This window comes from Protopterus annectens, chromosome 10.part0 (genome assembly GCF_019279795.1).
Source record: "Protopterus annectens isolate FY-2018-M chromosome 10.part0, PAN1.0, whole genome shotgun sequence".
NCBI lineage: Eukaryota > Metazoa > Chordata > Ceratodontiformes > Protopteridae > Protopterus > Protopterus annectens.
The window spans coordinates 968,608,747-968,623,447 of NC_056744.1; the positions used below are offsets into that span (position 1 = coordinate 968,608,747).

General features: G+C 40.8%; 1 protein-coding gene across 1 annotated transcript in view; it reads left to right on the top strand.

Moving 5' to 3' along the window:
• The first annotated feature begins 4,331 nt into the window (after positions 1-4,331).
• Positions 4,332-14,701, top strand: part of IER5 (immediate early response 5) — a 101,747-nt gene continuing 91,377 nt past the window's right edge. The window contains exon 1 of the mRNA XM_044086827.1: positions 4,332-5,614. Within this exon, the coding sequence (XP_043942762.1) occupies positions 4,832-5,614 (783 nt within the window). The 5' untranslated portion in view covers positions 4,332-4,831. The remainder of the gene's footprint in view (positions 5,615-14,701) is intronic.

Here is a 14,701-nt window from a genome sequence, read left to right on the forward strand (position 1 = left end):
GTTGAAAATGTTTTGGGACAGCACTCATTGGAATGCCTCCTGCATGACCTTCAAAAACCTGGCACTTCATTTGCAGTTTCACCGGATGCTTCCAACAAGGGGAACATAAAATTATTTCCACTTGTGAGGTATTTTAATAAAGAAGAAGGGGTAGTGAATAGCCTTTTTGACTTCTATGAAGACCCTGATGAATCTGCACAGGCTATATCACAAGAAATTTCAAACATTATGGGAAGGCACTCCCTGCCCTGGAACAGCATTTCAGCATATGGGGCTGATAATGCCAGTGTGAACTATGGGAAGAAATCCGGTGTGTATACCAGATTAAAAGAAAAGTGCCCAACACTCCAGAAGGCTAATTGTGTTGCCCACATTATTCACAATGCAGCCAAAAAAGCTGCAGCACAACTACCGTATGATGTGGAAATATTTGTAATGAAACTTTTCAGCCATTTCTCGGGTTCTGCCACAAGAACCAGAGACTTGAAAGACTTCTTTGAGTTTTTTAGCATGGAATTTGAGAGACTGTTAAGGCATGTGCCAACAAGGCGGCTGTCACTTCTGCCAGCCATTGAAAGAGTAGTGAAAAATCTCCCAGTGCTCCAGTCCTATTTTCTCTCCCAGCGAGAAGAGGAGACCCCCCCCCGGCAGATATGGCAGTACTTTTAAGCTAATGAGCATGGTGGGAATGTATTGCCTATGCTGCCCTAGTACTATTTGTACTTTCTCTGTGCTGTTCTTGTGGATTTCAATGAATATGTAAGTACATTAGAAAAATCAACACTTACTGCCATGAAAACATTTTGTGTAATGGTCTCTGAAGCAAAAACTGCAGGTAAGAGCTGAAGGTGCTTTCTTTGAAGGGAAACTTAGGGCACTTATGAGCACATTAGACAGCACTTCTGTTAACAAACTGAAAAGAGACTATATTGTGTTCTTGGAGACAGCAGTTAAGTAGAACAATGGTTTAATTATACTGAAAACAACTAATTGCTTAAACTGTCTAAATTATCTCTAACTGAGCCCTTTGCTTTCAGTGACATACTCAATGTGACCACTGCCCTGAGTCTGCAGGATGTAGATGAAGACCATCTTTTCAGGGACTACTTGGCAATTAGGCCCTTTCTTGAACAGTTATGTAACACAAGCTTGACCCCAGGAGAAAAGTGGCTGAAGCTTTTCAGAGAAGGGCCTCAGCTGACTGCACTATACCCAGTAATTGCTGGGGTATTATCTATACCAACATCAAATGCATTTGCAGAGAGTTTTTTCTTTGGTGAAAAGTAAATGGGCAGATGTGCAAATTGATGTAGTGTGGACTTGTTAAAAGCCGAACTAATGATGACTATAAATTACTGGATGAAATGCAGTGACTTTTATTCAAATATTGTATCAAACCAGGCCCTTCTTCATGCCATAACATCAAATTCAAAATACACTTTAAAAAAAAAGTGATTTAGTGCATCAGTGTGCAGTATGTAGTTTTGTGTTTTTCTTTGCTTTAGCTTTAATTTCCAATAAAAACAGTCTTTATTATACACATTTAGCTTGCGTGTGGTATGTAGATTTTTTTAGTTTTCTTTAAGAATACTCATGGTTGGTTTATGATTTGTTTTACTTTTTTAAATAAACAAGTGTCTGTTTAATGAGTAGTGTTTTTTTCCTTTAAAGTTTACTTACTGTTACAACTGAGTCATGTGTTTTTGCAGTAATGCTTCACTTTATTAAATGGTTTGAGTTTTCAGTATGCTGTAATGGTTATATAGATATATGGTAATAATACACAGTGTTGTACCCATAACTGTAATACTGCATCTCCTTTAACACCTCTGGTGATGTCATGGTGGGGGTGTGGCCAGTGTCATATTGGTCACACACTCGTCCTACTGGCCACACCCCCATGTCCCATTTTGGCCTTGTTAAAAGGTAGCAGACACAATGTCTAGAGCTAGAAGTTTTTATATTGTCTTGAAAGAGAAGTAATTACTAGGTTTAAAATGTAAACTGTCTTTTATTGCTTTATGACTTCCTAGCAGCTGCACAGTTCTGAGAGATATGTATTTTAACACAGAGATGTTAAATTCTGTTAGTTTCTGTTTTAGCCTGGGAACTGAAGTCAGGTGACAAAAAGTGATGTCATCCAAGCTAACCCAGCAGTAATACTTGATATTGATTTAAGAACTCTCTCAGAGAGAGAGAGAGACTGGGCATTTTGTATTTTTGTCTTTGACCTGGAAACATCCACTCATCATCACTTTCTGCACTTGCCTTGCTATAAGTAAGATTTAGGGCATAGTTTCTATTTTAGATATAGATAGTAAAATATATAGATGTGCTAGTGGGGAGTCTTATTGGGGATCTGGAGAAAGAGGGAGAAACCAGCCACAGACTGACTGTGATCTATGTATGCTCTTAAGGGAAATCCCACTTTACTGTGTGTGTACTTGTCATTCTCCTATTGTGTATGCCCTCACTGTTACCAGTGGTGAGGATTGAGGCTCCTTGATTACTGGGCCAGTGCAGGGGCATCACATCTCACACACTATTCTGGATTTGCACTCACACGAAGTCGAGTGCTTTCATTTATCCTTGCATTATTTAGCATTAAATGATCCTTCCATATGAATTTCTTTTATCTTCCTTCTGTTCTATAGTAATGATTGATTTTTAACTAAATGACTGTACACACTTATCTTCATCAGTTACCCTTTATAGCTGTATGTTGTTGGGAGAAGGGTTATTGGTATCTGTATATAATCCAAATGTACCCTTCACTCAAATTGTGTACTGTCAACTTATTTATATTTGTACTTTTGTTCTTATGGAGCTTTTTTCCCCAGGGTCAGGAGTGGCCTTAGGTCAACTGGTGCCCTAGGCAAAAGGGCTCCACAGCAGCCCCCCACAAAACCTGGTGCCCCCATCCTGGTCTACTTACACCAAATATTGGAAGTGCCCCTTGCTAGGGCAGCGCCCTAGGCAGCCACCTAGTTGGCCTATGCCTAAGGCCGGATACTCTGCTGGGAAACAAAAAAAGACTTGTGTCCAGTCCGACATTCCCGGTAAACAAATATGAAATAATTCTTGGTATGATCTGTAGGTTCACTTTTAAGTATTGTTTTCCTTATTGTTAGCCAGTCCAATGCATTTGCCGGTGTACCTGTAAATAATTTTTTACTACAGGGTAAATCACAGTGCAAGGATGACAATGCATTTAACCAAAGGTTAGGCACAGCATCTTGCGGTAAGAGACTGCGACTATCTTACCATGTTACTACTTAAAACTGCATATTTTAGTGTTGCTTCTCCCAACTCTCTCAATTGGACTTATAGGTGATAATGGAGACCGCACCAGTGTTTTTGCGTAGTTCTCAGAAGGCTAGGGCAGTTGCGTGACACGTACAGGCCGCTGCGTTTCACCTCAGCGCTGAACTTCTTTACTCAATAAACAGAGACAAAACTAAAAATAGAAAACCCATTATTGTTGCTCATACCTCTCAAGTGACCTCGTTGTAATGAATGTTCCTCATTTTGAGTCTTAAAAAGTCCATTCCCCACATATGAAGGGCACATTAAGCATTTATCGATAAGATTTTTTCAAATTAATGTCACGGATAGCCGAGAGATATGCTCAGCAGTAATGAAACTTTTTTTTTTTTTTTGTTTACTTTTATCTAATTTAGTGGAAGTAAACAATTTCAGGGGATAACAGTTCCAGTTTCTTCGGGGGGGGGGGGGGGTTTGAATCCCACCACTGCCAGTTGCATTTATAACAAGTGGAAGTTTTTCTCCCCAGGCCTCCGCTGAAAACGTAGTTCTACCCCAGGCTGACTTTCCCAGTAATCAAATATCAATAAATAACGGAGAACACTGAACTTCCCATAACCATGTCACACGGCATTATGGATTTGCACTAACGCGCAGAATGCTCTCAATTATCGCGGACACTTACACTACCGTAATGTCACTTGAAATGCCCTTGGATACCCGATATACTATAAACTCAACTACAAATTCTACTAGTTTTTGGAAACACGCCAAGCAAGAATTAAACTCATTTCCTCCCAATCCCTTTATCTCTAATTTAAAAAGCTGTCCAAAAAAAGACAGAAAACTGCCCCAAATCTACTGTAGATTACAAATCACATAACTCACCCACCATTGCCGTTTTAATATCAGGAAGATTTAAACTCCCAGTACTTGTTTTTTTCATTTTGCCATTGGTTGAAATGTAGTAGGTGGGGTTGATAATTTAATTAACTGAAAAAAACAGTCCGTTCTCTGATTGGTTAGTTACGGTGGGGGTTTCGTAAGGGGTATAAATACCCATCGACGAAAGGCGGTGAGCGTAGTCTATTAGCGTGAGGCATATAATTTAGGTATAAAAAAATCCAGTATTCGCTCTATTATAGCTAATGCTGTTTTATTTTAGATGTTTATTCTGCAAGCCAAGCCCATAGATCTCGAGTGAGTACACGATTATCGATTTAAAACATCCAGGCTGGAATCTGGTTGTTGGTAACAATACGTCCAACAATCTAAAATATTATCATTGCATTGTTATATCATGGACTGTGCAGTGCTGAACAATATCAGCAACCGCAAATTATTTCACAAAATTGAGAGTTGACTGTTGCCCTTCGTCGAAACCGTGTGTGGAAGTCGCCAAGCTTTGTGATTTCCGCGTGTGTTCGAGAGGTACGCTTTAGGAGTCCGTTATTGAGCTGCCTGTTTATAACGTTTGAAGGGGCCAACAGTCCTACGGTTTCTTGAGCGTTTGAGACACCAGAAAATCAAATCTCGGCATTTGACTGGTATATATAAAGTGTAACCTATGGAGTTCAAGTTAAAAGCGTTAGAAGCCCATCGTATCGTGAGCATCTCTCTGGCGAAGATTTACAACTCGCAGGTCCAGCGGGGAGGCCTTAAACTACATAAGAATTTATTGCTGTCTCTGGTGTTGCGTAGTGCCCGCCAGGTTTATTTTAGCGACCTTGGTCCATTGCCAGAGGAGCCCCAGACGCCATCGGGCTTTGGTATAGAAAGCCCCCCGCAGCCACCCCTTCCAATAACAGAATGGGTTCAACCTGCTACAGATTTTGATTGGAGAAGTGAACAGTGTCCTGCTACACAGAATGAATGGAGTCTTGAATACGGGCTTACTTTTCCCAAAGACGGAAGTCAAGAATTAGAACTAAAGGCACCCGAGGAGCCATCTGATGAAGTTTGTGTAATACCTGAAGGAGAGACGCTAGTATCCCCGCCTAGCAGCCGAAAGAGGCGGTGCAATGAGGTACCGCCCACCGGTTATCCGAAGAAGGCCCGAATGGAGGAAGAGACTGCAGTAACAGGGGAGGACATTAATACCGTGTCTGGAGCGCTGGAAGAACGAGCGGAGGTAGAGGACATGGACACTAATAATGTGTCAAATCTTGTAAGGATTTTCGGTTCTAGCTTTTCGGGACTCTTGACTAAAGACCATTCGTTGGTTAGCGTTGAGTCAAACCAGCAGGTGGAGGCTGTGACAGTGCAAGAAAGGGATTCAGACTCTGCTACCCTTTTCTATGATGGTGTAATGAAGACAGTAACTCCATGGAGCACGGCCATTGTGGCCTTCTGACTTTTGTATGTGCATATTGGGACTGGGATTTATTAATCACGTAGGTAAACGAGGCCTGACTAGTTCTCCCCTTTGCAGGAGAGCACGAATTGCAAAGTCTTTGTTCTATAAAGACGTGTAGGAATTTGCTTTTGTACTTGTGTTGTAGTACTGTGTTTTGATAATTGCGTTATTAAATGTTTACGTGTCTGACACGTAAAGTGAAATTTAATGTGTCTGGTACAGTAATTTGGTGTGGGTATACTAGTTTACACTTGGAGATGGTATATTTTGTTGGAAGAAGCTACAGTTACTGTTCGCACTGGATTAGAAGGGCTGGGACTGATTTAAAACTTGGCTTGGGTTTATGGTATACTAGTTTTGGCCCTTCATTGCCGAGTAGTTGCTGTACTTTCTGCGGCTCTAGTCTCAAAAGAACGAACTTCATCGTAGTGTTTGCAGTGCGTACGGGTTGCGTTAGCATGATTAATGTTTTATGACGCCATTAGACTGGTACAGCCACATCACGAAGGCCTGAGTGGCCCTACAGGCCAGTTTGTGTTGACCTGACTTGCAAGCTGCCAAATCTTGTTACTGCTCGTTAGCGTGGATCTAGTTACTTGACATCTCCCGTTTTGACAGCGGACATTACAAGTAAAACGGGAGTTAAAGCTGTAGTTTTTCGTGTTGCAGATGTTTATATCCCCCAAACTATTTAATCCCTTCGAAAACATAAGTCTTGCGTATGTCTTTAAAAAAAGCTGCAGTGGCGATAGTCCTTTAACTCACCGCTTTAATTTTAAATTGATACCGTATTTTTTAAAAACTGTAAGCGGCCAAGTAAGACTCGTATAGTCGGCCTTCCCTCATAGAATGATTTTTCCGGGCAAATCACTGAGGGTTAAAGTCGCTAAATGGCACCTTGGAGTTCATATGCTTAAGACGGTGCAGGCTAGCACATCATATTGTCAACTTTCTGAGTTCCTAAAAATAGGATCAAAGAGCGATTTTTAAATACTTTCTCCCCAGTTAGGTTTTGTCCAGAGTTTTTGTGCTAATAGCCTTCTCGGTGTAAAGGGTATGACATAAAGCAACTGATATGCTTTTTAATGTTTGGCAGCTTTTCTTACCAATAAGCATTTTGTAAAGCAGGTACACTTAAAATACTGCTGTTGGAAACCAGTTTTTGTAAGAAGGCTGGAATTAGAGGAGCAATTTTTTTTCTTTAAATTGTAAGCCATCAAACTGCATCATATAATTGTAATGCAAAAATTAGGTTATTCTGGTAAGGCTGATAACATGTTATGAAATTAGGCTTGGGTTGTATCATTTGGTCAGACAAGGCGATGCAGTGAGGAATGTATACACGTTATTGCATGGTCCATTTTCCCAGTATAAAATACTGTCCAGGAGACCATTGAGCAGCCTGGTCCATTATCCCTAGTGCTGCAGAACACTTGTAATTTGCTCTGGGTCAGGTAGGGGCAGAGTAGATCCTTTTTCTTCAGAAGCTACACTTAAAGGGCATTGTCAACATTTCTTTGTCATTCCTCCATAGTTGTATGAAACTTTTTTCCGCACAAAATCTCTGTCCCAAGAGTTTCTTTTTCCTGGTTTTCATAGATATTTCTATACTAGCCAGCTTTCTTAAACTGCATAAAATCAGATACTGATCTTGCTAATGAAGCATGCATTGCGGGGGGGGGGGGGGGGGGGTGTACAAGTATGATGAGATCTGTAGTTCTGTCTACACTCACTGTCACTATTTGGCTTTTAAGGTTCTCTGTTTTACAGCTGCATTCTTTTCTGCCCTGGGAGTTATAAACCTGTATAAATCTGAGTACTGTGAACTTGCAAAATACAGAATGTAAGATGTGGCAATGAGGTTACTCAGTAACTTTGGTTATATGGAGTACAGGGGCATATTGTAAGTTTACTAAGGCACACTTCATCTAAGTGTACACAAGCATTTGCCATTGTGCCACTCTAACTGGGATGGTTATTTTAGTCCAAAGACCTGTTTTAGGCTCAACCATTGTATACTGACTACTTGATAACTCTGCTTATTTGGTCCAAAGACCCGTTTCAGGCTCAACCTGGGCCAAAAGGTAGAGGAATGATAAATAGATATTGCCCTTAAGTATGCAGCTATAGTAAACTCTGGATCTGTAGAGTGCTGTAAACCAAGTTAATTTCTTATTTACAAATGTACGAGTACATTCCAGTAAGAGTACGTTTGTGAAAACTCTTAAGATAAAGCAGTTCACTTGAAGCCAAATGATTTTCTGAGTTTTTTGAAGGCCAAGTATGCCTTTCAGATTTTTACTGGTCACACTTCAAAGGATATCTTGACGGGGATGATCTGAGCTAGTAACCCCCTTTTCACAGCTACCAAGGAGTAGCTCTGCACATGTTTTACTATTTTTGATCAGATGTACATAGTAGGAAAAAACACTTGTGCTGTGTATATTGCGTAACATTTTTTTTTTAAACAAAGGCCAGTTGCATGTGTTTAGGAAGTGAGTTGAAAATGGGTGTGAATTGGTCACACTGAAGTAGGTGGCTCAGGGAAGTGGTATTGTTAAACTCATTTAAGGAAGGACCAAATTTAAGTACTAGTGATGTGTGGTGGGCAGAGTGGTGCTGTAGTCCCAAGAAAGACTGGCTGATGTTAGTGTGATAGTTTTAGTTATGGTTGGAAGTAGAACATGGAGTTCCTCAAATGTATTGGGTAAAGACAACCTTGAATTTTTGTTTATTTGGTATTCATACTTGCTTTGTCTAACTTGCTGAAAAATGTGTGTGGTGAGGTCACTGAGGGCGCATGTCTGTCTTTGACAACGTTTGCTTAGTAAAGACAAAAGGAATAAAGGGATATCAATTTGCTCTTGTATCAAATTGTTTTCCAGGGCCATGTGCTACATGCTGTGGCATAAAAGGTAGGCAAGAAAACATTGACACTTTCCTCAGGTGAAAAAGCACAGTATAGGTGGTGCTGGGTTACTGTGTAGTTACCTTCTGTCTGAAGGTGCTAGTCGGAAGTAACTACAACCTTTGTATTAACGTTGCTGCCCTAAGTGTGAATGTCTGAGTGTCTACTTTATACAAGATTCATTCTTTGCTTAATGACCTTGGTGAGAGTTCCAGAGCTTGTGTTTGGACAGCAGACAAGCGTGACTTGGAACATCATGGGTTATTAAGCCTTCTTACTAGGACCCCTCTCCAGATCTGGTTTGGATAACATCTGTTGGTGGCCCCTGGCTTACCTGCTATTGCTGTGTATTTCATTTTGAGTTTGTACTCTGGACAACTTGTTTCCATTCTGAACAGGTGATGTTTCTATTTACTAGATGAAGTACAGTAAAAATGCATTTGTATGAACAAGTGGTTAGTTTTGTAATCCCAGTTTCTGTGTGGCCTTAACTCCCCACTAGGTGGTTGATGTTATTTTTAAGTTGGCAATTGAACTCTTTCTACCCTTTTGACTCTGCCAGGTGTTAACCCTGGTGTTGCATGCTTTTCTGCTTTACATGCTTCTCTGCTGTATCAGGACCGACAGCCCCCCATGTTCAGTTGCCATTGTGCTGGTCTTCTCACTGGTAGCCCAGAGGAAAACCTAAGTAAGAAGCACCTGGACTGTCAATCAGATGACCTGAAGTTTGGGGAGATCAGAGATGACCTGAGTTAAAGCCACATGGGTGAAGGATAGCTCTTCAGGATCCAGGCTCATATTGGATGTCACCCAGGTTGTTGTCAGCATGAATGGTATGATTGAAGGCAGGGTCAGCATGAAAGAAGCCCAGTGTAGTGCTTTCCATAAGAAGCTGGACAGGATCCTCTTGCCTCCAAAAAACCCAAGTTTGCACCCCATTGGTTGAGTTAATCGTGGCTGCAGCTGCATTTGTGAAGTCTCCCACCCATGTTCCTATCCCCTTTAGGTCTCCCACCCATGTTCCTATCCCCTTTGGAGGCTATGAATTTGAGTGGGCCTTTGCCCACTTTTTTTCTTTTAGCCAGCCATGTACAAGGGTCAAGTTAACTTAGATTGGGTTACAAACTCTTGTCTCAGTTGTGGTTTCAAGTTTTGTAGCCAGAACTCTGTGGTGTTGGGAGTAGCCTTTCAACCTGCTTAAATTTCCAAGTAGGGTAACTTTTTACTTTATTCTGGGATGTAGTTATGTAGAGGTGACCCTGTGGTTCTCCCATTCCCTTATTTTGAGTTCTGGGGAAAGCTAAGTTGCTTAAGTTTCCTTTACCATGTTGGCACCTTTTGGACCTGTCCCCCATCTGAGGCAAATCCATATACTTTAGTACCTGTTTAGCAGTCTGTCTGGACTTTAATACTGATGCCTGACCAAATGTGTGTTTCATTCCCATTGATGGGGAAGGGTAGTTTAGGTACTTCTGTTCAGGGACCTAATCCATTTAAGTTATGGGCCAGAGTTTAGATTTTTCAGAGCTCTGGTTCTAGCTATTCTGGAAAAGCTTATCCACAAATCTAAATCTTGTCAGTTGCTCTTAAATCATAGCCCATCTCTTTGCTGTCATTTTTTCTCCATATGCCTATTATCTCTGACATCTGTAATTGTCTGAAGAACTATCTTCAAAGGTACTTTTCATCTTCCAGCCAAATATCCTGTTCCTATGGGAGATTTTATATCTTGTGCTAGAAAATCTGACTCTGCATTCTTTTGAGTCTGCTGCTTCTGCCCCCAGCTAAAGTGTTCCCTTTGTATTCCTTTAAACTGAAATTCATCCCTCATGCCACAAACAGTAACTCCTTTGAATTGGGTAAAATTTTCCAGTTTTCAGAATTGCGAGAGAACCTGTTGCACTACAGATTAATAGCAAGGTGGATTTGAGATGGGTAGAACAAAAGTAGCCTGAAAAGTCTCTGGTATTTGTAGTCAGCCTAGAATAACATTTTAAACTGTAGAAGATGAGTTTAAAAATTACATTTAAATTTTATGAAATCTGAACATTAGGAGTCTAGGGCTCAAATTGGTGAGCACTGTGGCAACTTCTCAGATGTAGAACTGATTGTGGAGCAGGCAGCTAGGTGAGCACCATTGATTTTGCAAGACAGTAAGCCAGATGTGCACACTAGATCCAGGTTGTCCTTGTTGACACTGCTCAGAATATTTTGTGGCCCTACCCAAAAGGATAGATTCAGTTCAGAAGATTACTTTTGTAGTATACTCCTAGATATGAAAGTTGCATAATATGTTAAGCATGGAGTGTAGATTCCTTATTGATCACAATTTCCCCATCCCAGATCCTTGTGGGCCTTGTTGGTTTTGAATAGTTGATGTGCTATGTAAATTAGAGCTCCCAACTTGTCAGGGCTTAGGATTTGCTGAAAGGATTGATCCTTTAGCATAAGGGTGGACCTCAGTATTTTGGATAAAAGTTCTGAGGTTTTAAGTCCTGCATGTCTTGGTATGTTACTGTGTTAACTTTTTCATTTCTGCGGATGTGCCCACCTCTAGGTTTTGAGCCTTAATTTTCCTCTTGCTAATAGGTCGCCCATCTCTGATCTGGTGAGGATAGCTGTCATGGTACATTATGGCATATGAGGGATGGTCCCTGGTGGTCTGGGACTGCTTTACTTCAGGCAGTCAGTAACACCTGCAAGTTGTAGTACTAAAGCATGGAACTCAGTTCCACATTTAATATGGCAAGTACTAAAGTTCCTGTCTTGATTGTCATTCATGTATAGCACACAGCATTGAAGGTTATGCTTGTTACTGGATAGGCATACCTGGTGGTAAAAGTTTAGATGTGATGGCAAAACGGAGAGAACAGTGCAGAGCAGTTCTTCAGTGCCAGATTCCAAAATCTAAGCCTTAGCCCTGAAGATGAACTCCCATTCTATCGGGACTTGGTCAGCCCAGCCTAGCATTTCTTTCCCAGCCTATATGCTTCTTTGATAGAGCTGTGTGCCTAAGGTCCCATCTCAAAATCTCTTGCCCTTTGCATGTTAGGGTCACATCTGTAAATGGTCCCTGGCTGCCAACAGTGGTTTTGGGCACACTTTCAGTGTTTTGTTAGAGGGTTTTGATTTCCTTCCATCTAGTCTGGTTATTTCCACCCAAACTTTGTCTTTGGTTCAATTTGGCTTGTCTGCTTCCCCTCTTCTTGGTATTTCTACTTGCTTTTTTTTTCTGCAAAGGTGCTATGTTACATTGGTATACCATTTAGAATATTTGAGAGCAGGGTTTCCCTTTTTGGTGCCCTCTTTGTTTTGTAGATATTTATTACTAGTTTGTTGCTGTGCAGTGTTTTAGTAACTTGGTATTTTGTTCAGCTTTAACTGAAATTTAGACAAGCAGGTTTGTAGTTGTGTTTTGAGCATGGGAATGTTTGATCCCTGTAAAAAGATTGTTAATTCTCATTTTCTACCGAGTTTTACTTGAGACAAGAATACACACGTTAAGCAGCTAATATAATTACTGTAGATATAAATGTTACACTTTTTAATGCCTTCTCACTATCTTTGTTTATATTTTGCTAGTTGTAGTAAAGTGTTTGGCTCTGGTATTCATTTTTTCTGAAGGTTAGTACCGTTTCATCTTTGGTCAAGGGTCTTGTTACTAGCTTGTGTTGAGTCAGATCTCAACCACAATCTTGACCATGATCCATCAGGTCTAGAGTACAATTCAGGCCTTGAAAAAGGTCAAGGCCTGTCTCTGTATCAACATTTTACTATTAAACCTTTATCAAAGTAGATTTACTTTGTAGCTGGAGACTTCAAGCTTAATTTGGCAGAGTTTCTGAGGTCTATGAAACTGACCTTAGGTCTTACGGTTTGGTGTTTTGCATTGCTCCCAGTAAGATTTCATTTTTGGTTTGAGGTTTATACCTCAAGCTCTACTCATGAAGATTTTTCTCAAGATCAGACACCGATCTTAATCTTGTTTGCTGGAGTTCTATGGGGTCTGCACCTTCAACCCTAGCACATATTCTAGAGAAGACCTTCATATTTGTCACTGTTGCAGCAGCCTTTGCTATATGGCTATATCCTGCCAAGGATATAATGGCCAGCTAGCTTTCAAAGCTTCAAGATGCCTTCCACATGCCCAAACTGTCGAGCAGCTTGAGCTGAACTGAATAAGACCAAGTTAGGGTGCAAACTCCTTGGGTTTACTGCTGTGGAAGGGAACACTCTTGGGGCTTTTGATGATTTGACCATCTGCTTGTGTTGTCATTTGCTGGGCAGATAAGAAAATGGTTTTCACCCACCCCCTCAAAGGGAGCGTGTTTGCTTTCCTCTGCAGCAAAACTAATTCTTTTCAAGCTAGGAGTGTTTAATGGACTGTTTTGAGATTCAAACTAAGCCCTTTGTCAGTTTAAAAAAAAAAAAAAAAACTTCTGTTGAAAAGTAACTTGTGGACTGGTAGTGTTTACTGGCAGTTTTGTCTTCCTGGGGAAAGAAGCACTTTTAGGCTTGACCATGACAGATGATGATGGTTCCACAGTTGGTCCTTCCAGCCACAAAGTTAAGCAAACCACCTTTGCCACCTTAGGCTAGCAGTTTGCCTTGGCCGCAGGTTGGTGACTGCTATGGTGACTTAAGTCTGAACTATCAGCTGAGTGTGAGCTAAAATTTTTGACCTGGAAAACTGTCTTTAGTGACCATTACCTGTGCTGGAAGAGTATCAGAATTACAGGCCCTGTCAAAGGATGAAGTATCCTTGCGGACCAATCCTTTCTTCTAAGGTAGTTTGGTTAATATTGTATTCTGACACCAGCGTTAGTCTTTCCAAGTTTTGAGTATGTTGCACATTTAGACTTTAGTGTTATCTACATAGAATCAAAATAGTTTTGTGTCTTGGAATCAAAATTAGGCAAACTGGTTTCGGAAGTGACTTTGGCTAAATGATTAACCGATTGTATTACCACAGTTTATGAAAACTTGGGCTTGTCCTTACCAAAAGCACATTCCACCAAGTCTGTGACTACTTCAACCTTTTTATCCTGTTCTTCATTGGATGTTTGTGCAGCTGGGCTAATCCTCTTCTATTCTTTACAAATTGGATCTGGTCTGTAGAGGAAGAGTAGCCTTTGCCCAGTGGTGCTGTGGAATATCCTTGAGTCCTCCTGGGATTTAGGTAGCTGGGGACTCTATCCCAAAAGTTAAATGAAAATGATGCCTGCTATTTACTCCCCATGTTCCATCTGTGTTCATTTTTATTCTTCCTCACCTTCTCTCTCCAACCCCCTCATTTTCCTTTTGGAAGGATTGAAAGATGCCAGAGGAACTGCTGTTTGAGTTCCAGATTCTGTTTTTATCATTTTCTAATTGCATCTAAGGGGCAACAAACAAGATCTGAGGTATGCTAAGTGACTAGGGCATTATGAAAAAGGGAGTTGCTTGAGCGTTTTCCATGAGCTGGAAGAAAGGGCATTCAGTTCCTATCCAAACTCAACAGTGGAAGGAAAATGAACAGCACAGATGGAATGTTAAGGTGAGTACATAACTTTTTTTTTTCCCTTCTATTGCACATGTCACTATCCTTGTTTGATACTACAAGGGCTATGGTTACTGCTACTGTTGCTGCTACTGTTGAGGTTTGCATGGCTGTATTCACAGAATCTTTCAGATGATAAAATGTAGATTCTCTCTGATAAAGATTTCATGTTTGCCACCGCTTGCAGTGATGAGAAGAGCAAGCTGATCAGGAAGTCTATCTATTTTGGGGGAAAGGGGTCTCATTGAAAAAATGGCAAGGGGCTCCCAAAAAGTCTTTCCTTCCACTTTGGCCCCTTTTTTTCTTTCAGAATCTGTATCTTTCTTTTTGGTAATAGATTTTCAGACAAATGGGTTTTGAAAATCATTTTAGGTTCTAGATAGCTGTGGGCAAAAATTCTTCCTTTCCGGAGGATCATTTCTCATTCTGCATATCAGACTTGTTTCTGCATGCATGTTCATTATGTTGTCCCAGGGAGTGATAGAACCAGTTCCTCCTTTGCAGGTGGGGAAGGGTTTTATTCAGGGATGTTATGCCAAAGAAAATGCTCGGTTCATATTGGTCTCTGTCATTTTATACAGATTGTGGCTGCTGAGAGGCAATCTGTGCCTGGCCTACAGAGCAGTGTCTGACC